Source organism: Scardinius erythrophthalmus (assembly GCF_964197995.2).
Source record: "Scardinius erythrophthalmus genome assembly, chromosome: 6".
NCBI classification, from domain to species: domain Eukaryota; kingdom Metazoa; phylum Chordata; class Actinopteri; order Cypriniformes; family Leuciscidae; genus Scardinius; species Scardinius erythrophthalmus.
The window spans coordinates 31,870,541-31,877,781 of record NC_138226.1 but is presented as its reverse complement, the minus strand read 5'-3'; the positions used below and the strand labels follow the sequence as shown (position 1 = coordinate 31,877,781).

At 35.9% G+C, this 7,241-nt stretch overlaps 1 protein-coding gene across 1 annotated transcript; it reads right to left on the bottom strand.

Moving 5' to 3' along the window:
• Positions 1–257: 257 nt before the first annotated feature.
• Positions 258–6,860, bottom strand: LOC308691837 (radial spoke head 1 homolog; the record flags this gene model as incomplete). The annotated part of the gene is made up of 7 exons (XM_081367400.1): positions 258–1,117; positions 3,463–3,534; positions 5,199–5,334; positions 5,481–5,571; positions 6,394–6,499; positions 6,597–6,710; positions 6,801–6,860. 7 exons carry the CDS (start codon positions 6,858–6,860, stop codon positions 1,031–1,033), a joined length of 666 nt encoding a protein of 221 aa, XP_081223526.1. The 3' UTR covers positions 258–1,030.
• Between the last annotated feature and the right edge of the window lie 381 nt (positions 6,861–7,241).

The following is a 7,241-nucleotide window of genomic DNA, read 5'->3' as shown; positions in this document are numbered from 1 at the left end:
CTATCTCTCATTTCTCTTTACTCACACTTACACACTCTTCGACGCACACATCTGCACCTACACACACACATACACGCCCACCTTTTCACGTGTTTCCTAGACATAAACACACGGCCACGTGCTGCTAAAGGCGTGCTCCTACACACACACACACACACACACACACACCTCTCCTTACCACGCTCTCAGTGTACACACACAAACCCCTTTCTTAAAATTCTCTCTCTCTCTCTTATATTCTCCCTTTTCTTCCCCTACTCTAACCTTTGATCTTACGTTTATTTTGTTATATTCCTTATTTGCGATCGTATATTGTTTTGTTTATGCATATTTACTCCTGTGTGATTTAAAATTAGTATATGTAATCAGTAGCTCGTTTGAATAAACTTTGTTAAATCATTTGAATTAAGTTTGCCTGTTTGTTTCAATACTGAGTCCCTGAGTAGTGCAGATCTTTACCTCTTAACGCTCTACGATAAATTTTGCTATTGAAAGAAATCTCAAATGGTCTAAAGCACCAAGATAAGTTATTTTCTTGTGGCCACAGAAAAGAAATTGTCTATCAGTGTTAAAGACGTGAGATTTCCGTTCAGATATTGTACCTTTTGTGTGCTGGACATACAGTTCGTACAATAAATGAACATTCTTCAACTTATACCTACAATTTCCCCAAATTGAACATATTCTACCCGTCTATATCAGGGAGTACTACAAGTAATTGTGTAACCGCTGATATAAGCCGAGGTTTTGACCAATTCCCTATTTGGTAATTCTTTAATTCATGTAAGCAACATATGCATATTCACATTAAGGCTAATTTGAGCTAATTAATTCCCTAACATAAGTCATTGTTGTTACAACACCAACCTCGCATCAAAAAAACGGAGAAATCCGTGTTTGTTTTGGCGATTTCAAATATCAACAGCTTGGTGTGAATGGGCCTTTACTGTGTAAATGCAATCCTACAACAAGTTGTTTTATATCTAGAACTGGATGTGGACGTACCTGACGGGGCAGAATTCTCATTAGCTCAAACAGAAAACCCAGTAAGTGCCTTGGGTCTCAACTTCAATTCGGTGGTTGAGGCAGGTTCAACTTCCTCTGCATCTCCTTTGTCCTGCTGTCAAAAAAGTGTATTATGATTTGGCTTCACACACAAGTTCATTTAATATAGACTTATTCTAGGTTGTAGGGTACAACAGAGCTAAAATTAATAATCCCAATTCCCAAAATGCATGTTGATCCTAAAAAGGTATAATTTGCACAAAATAATTTGTGTGAAAAGAATTAACAGAACATACATATTTAAAAAACATATATGTAAAACATTTCAATAATTAAAAATATATATTTTTTTAATAATTCACTGGATTTGACATTTGAGTGACACATTAATTTTCATTTGACACTGCATAGAGACAAACAGGTGTTTAGGACAGTACTGTGGTGGCTATTGTTGTATTTAAAAAAAATCGAAATTCAAGCCCTGTTTTTTTTGCCACTACAGTCTAAGGGAAAGAACACGGCATAAGACTTTCTCTTCATGGTCCTCTGTTGACATGCACCAGGCAACTGGAAAACTGCACTATTTAGAGGCACATTAATAGGGGTGTAACGATATTCAAACCGAACCGAAAAACCGCGATACAAAAGCCACGGTTCGAACCGCGATACTCACATGTCGAACCGAACGTGCCCCGCCCCCTGCTCCCAACTCTCACTTCACTTTGTCACAAAACTATTTTTTCTTCCTTGACATTTGATTAAATAGTAATTAATGAATACACTTTAAACAACTAATAAGAGCTGTAGTTTTAATAAATATTATTATAATATTATTTACTAAATAAAGTGCATGTCACGTGATTTGGGTGATCGATCACGCTCGGGAGTTTACATACGCACTTCAGGATGGCAACTCCGTGCCATGGCATATTGTGATTGAAGACCCTGCGGTCACAACCACGGACTGATATTGATACAGCAGCAACAGCAGCAGTGCTGATCACGAATCTTGAGAATGATCATTGACACCCGTCATCATCCAATATGATGACATATCACAGCTTTTTTTAATCATTGTTTGATTTGCGAACATAATCCTCTGCCGTCTGGCCGCTTCCGCTTCAAGCCGGACTCGTCTCGCGCTAACGGTAATTTCCTTTCACTGTCCACGTTTTGATTTCGGCAAATCACTTTTGGCGAATGCAAACAACGTGATTATTGTTCATGAGTCCAACATCCAGCCACGCAAGAAAACATGTAATCTACCTGAGGGAATAATATGCTCACAAAACATTTCTGATTATTATTTGTTTAAAACGGTTTTGTTTCCCCCCCCCCCCCCAGGATTCTTTGATGAATGTAAAGATTATAAGATATTTATTTGAAATAGAAAGCTTGTGTAACACTATAAATGAACTGTCACTTTTGATTAATGTAATGCATCCTTGCTGAATAAAAGTAGGCAATTACTTTCTTTAATTACTTTCCCCAAAAAATAATCTTAACCTCAAACTTTTGAACTGTAGGCCTATGTATAATGTTAAAAAAGCTTTCCATTTCAGATAAATGCGGTTATTTTGAATGGTGGTTTGTTTGTAATGTGACATATTTTTTGTATGACATTAAAATTATTTTTAGAATTAGATTGAACATAAATAGGTTAAGCAATACAAATGTGTTTGTCTGATAACCTTTTAAACATAGCCTATACTTAACTACAGTTTGCAGACACTGAAATTATGTAGATTGTGCGATACAGTAAATATTTTGAGTGTCCCTCATTTTCCTATAAAGAACCACAATTGTCCCGCATTTAACTTTTCTGAAGTTGGCAACCCTACTCAGGTGTGCAGTTTATTTCTGACTAGTCAGTGGAGACATTTAGGCTATTTCATTTTAGTTAACTCAGGTGTGCTAACTGCTCTAAAGAAAACATGAAGCCAATGTATAAAATGAATAAAGTTAAGTTAAATTATTGTTGTTGTTGTTTTTATTAAGTTTAAAGTGACTCTAGTGTTATTATTGCTGGTGGTGCCCTGCCATGAACCCTGCCCCCACAGCAAACAGAACCGAACCGAACCGAACCGTGGCTCCAAAACCGTGATATGAACCGAACCGTGGCATTGGTGTATCGTTACACCCCTACACATTAACAATCTGAAAGTTGCCATAAAACCCTCATCTCCAAAGGCCAAAATGACAGTAGAGAGGATCTGATGGCAGAAGGGAGAACACAACTTCAAGGCTTTCCCTTCTTTCCCTTACACTTCTTTTTCACAAGGGTCTTTAAAACAACTCTCTTAAACAACAAGCCAAACAACAACAAAACAGCGGTAAGACTGAGAACAAAGAGAGGAACATTTTGTAAACAATTACTGCAGATTTATGTGATCATGCTACCTGAAATACATTCTCATGATATTTAAAGACATCCTGTAAAACATTAAATAGACATACCTGATTTATCTGGAGATATTCTCCATGCTGCTCACACCCAATGTCAAACACATACTTCCCTGGACCAGTGGGCTAGACAATAACAAGACAATAATTAGTAAGAAACAGTGATCACTGTGTGAGAGAAGTGCAGATATCTTGTTATATTAAAGTTAATATCCACGACTTTCCCGAACTCTGACCTTTCCCGTGATCGCTATGGCAACGTAGAACAAGCCGGTAACGAACTTCCGGTTTACGTTAGCCTGAAGATACCGCTATCAGAGAGCCTCAACAAGCCCAAACAATTTGCTTGGATAATGAGGAGTAGAGCTTAGAGTTTAGGAGTAACGAGCCCTACCTGAGCCCGTTGTGTCCGAGCCCGGCCCGACACATTAACTGTAATTATGAGCCCGAGCCCAATTTAGACCCAATCATTTTTAATACGTGGCCCGTTATAACCAGGGGCGGCGCCAGATCATTTTTTAACGTGTGCTGAGGAGGTGCTATATATATATATATATATATATATATATATATATATATATATATATATATATATATATATATATATATATATATATATATATACTTTTAATAAATGAGCATAAATTGGCCACTTAATATTTAATATTCAATTATTTTAATGATCACAAAGTATTAATTTTATTAAATTGAACAAGCACAACATTCAGCATTCAATCAAATATTAAAGATTTATTATTATTAATAATTTTATTTCAACACAATATCTCGTTATTTCGACATCATATGTGTGCCGAGTGTGCGTGCAATAAGCAAGATGTGCATTTATAAATCCAGTGACACGCGTGCATTGATTTTTATTAATAAACTAGTGTTTTCTGTCAGTGTCTGCTGCAAAGATGAAGATGATCATGGTGTTCACTTTTCATAATCAACATATATGGAAAAAATTACATTATAATATTTGAACAAATATGAAACTAAATGCTCTTATTTAATGGCTACAACAAATATAGTAGGCCAACATACTCTCTATTTGTACAAATTGCTGCACATTCAAGTTAATTCTCAAATGAATTTTCAAATTATTGAAAACAATAAACATACCACTTAAAAATATATGTACAGTTGTTCTGCAGTTTTTTCTAAGTAGCGTTACAAGAAACACTCTTTCTGCGTAGAGGGTCCGTTTATGTTGGAAACAACTTCCATTCATAAAATCCTTCAGTTTTCGCGTGTTGTTTGTGCACCTGACAACGGTACACGTTGAGCCACAAGGAGCCATTGCTTATCTGTCAGCATTACTACTTGTCAGTAATCAGTTTCACCCGTTTGTACCGCGACGCGAGTATGTGTGCAAGCTTCATTAAGCGTTACGCTAAACCGGAACTGAGATACCGGCAACAGGAAGTATCGAGTGTCATGGCGACGCCCATTAAGACTCGCAGGAAAGTTGTGGATAGAGCAGGGTTCCTCAAATCTGGCCCTGTCCTGCAAAGTTTAGTTCAAATTCCCCTATCTGCAATTTTCCTGTACCCTTGATTAGCTTGTTCAGGTGTTTGACAGTAAAAGCTGTGTGAAACATTTCCTCAAACCTTTTTGTCTATTTATTTTGCTATTCTTTTCTTACAATAAAGATAGTTGCATTTCATTATTGAATGTAGTACAGTTCGCCTCCCCACCCCCTGCTGTCCGCGACCCAATTTGAACAGATCTACAAACCATTTTCTACTACTCACCAGCTCAGAACCATAATGCAGAGTAATACTTACATTATTATTGACAAAGTTGCCCTTATATCTGTGGTTCAGATGGATGATCTCCCCAGCTGACTCCATTTTACCCATGATCCAGCTGCCCATGTACTGAGAACCTAAGTCATGATATTTGTATGTACCCTGCCCATGTCTAAGAGGGAAAAAAGCATATAAGCATAGTTTGCCATTCATTTTTAGTTGAACGGAAGATGTTATGAATACTGTTACAACTAATATAAATAGATTCGACAGGTTGCTGGATTAGATCAGTGGAAAAGAGAGCCGCATTTCAACTACCTTTGATGTTGCAGCCATTCACCATCATATGTGTCTCTGTTGGGGTATGTGTAAAAACCATGACCCTGTCTCTGGTCATCCACCCAGCTTCCTGAGGAAGAGGAAGAAATATCACACGTGAAGACTCAAAAAGTCTGAGACAATTATAATTTTCAAATACTAGTGCTGTCAAATCGATTAATCATATATACATATATATATTATTATTTTTTATATATATGTATATGTATATATATATATATATATATATATGTGTATGAAGAGTTCAGATGCAAAAGCCGTTAAGTGCCATCTGAAATTAGAATGATCATTTTTATCAAGCTCGTATATTTAAGTTCAATAATTTCACTTAAATGGCAATGCAAATTACATATTGTCATTTAAGTGAAATTACTTAACTTAAATATATAAAGTTAAGTAATTACACTTAAATGACAATTAATAGGTAATTTGCATTTAAGTGAAATTATTGAACATAAATATATGAGCTTGATAAAAATGATCATTAACTAATGTTTATTAACTTGTACTGTTAAAAATATATGTTGTAATTAACATTAACATAGATTAATAAGTACTGTAAAAGCAGTGATATTTTAGTGTTATTTATATACTATTATAGTTTTATTAATATTTTAAATTAGCTTTTTTATATTTTCAGTTCATTTTAATTTACGTTTAATTTAGTCATTTTGTTATATGCTGATGTCATTTTTATTCGTTTAAAAAAATATATATTTCTAGTTTATTTTTATTTTATTACAGTAACGTTAAGTGATTTTAGCACTTCAGCTGTATTTCAATTAAAAATTGTTTTAATAGTTTTAGTTTGTGTCATTGTTAGTTCATGATAACCTTAACAAACCACATATACTGTACTGATATACTTGAGATAATATAATGTAAGATTTACCTTCATATTTGGAGCCATCTGGGTAATAAAATATGCCTTGTCCATGTTTTAAACCCATGTACCATTCTCCAATGTATCTGGCCCCATTCTTGAACTTATATGTGCCCTGATATAACAGACAACACATGGTTTATCAAATCTTTCCTTTGTTTATGAGAACAGAAACTGCATAACAGTGATTTGTGAGGGACATGATCTCTTGCCTGGCCAGATCTCTTGCCGTTTTCATATGCTCCTTGGTAAGTGTCTCCATTAGGCAGGACAGCTTTGCCCTGTCCGTGTCTCTCCCCAGCTTCATTTCTGTCTCCCTCATACTCCTTCAACACAGAGTGGTTAACGTTACACTGTCATCTCTAACTTACTGTGAACACACTGCGAACTGAGAATAAACTGTAACAAAGACTCACCCCCAGAGAGCTCTTTCCAAAAGAGACCTTTTCAAACTCTTCAGAGTAAACGTCTGACATGATAAACTTTAGTTTATGAACGGAAGTCAATGAGTCAATGAACTTGAGTTTAATGGACGGAAAAGAGGGAACAACTCCAAAAGTAAACGCTTCAGTTCAAGTCTGTTTATTGTTACTATAGCAATGCCGCCTGAAGCTAGGTTTATTCATAGATGCCACCTACGTCACTATAAATAGAACGCCGCCATATTTGCGACCGACTCGCCCGGTATGGCCGTCCAAACTGCCCATTTGAATGAGCGAGAGAGACAGAGATACCTGGAGAAAAATTCTATTTTAGGCTCCGATTCTTATTTGTTACCCCCAGTTTTCTTTAGTCCATTATTATCTGCCCCAGGCTTATCCCATTTGGCCTTTCATGATATAGAAATACTTAAGTCA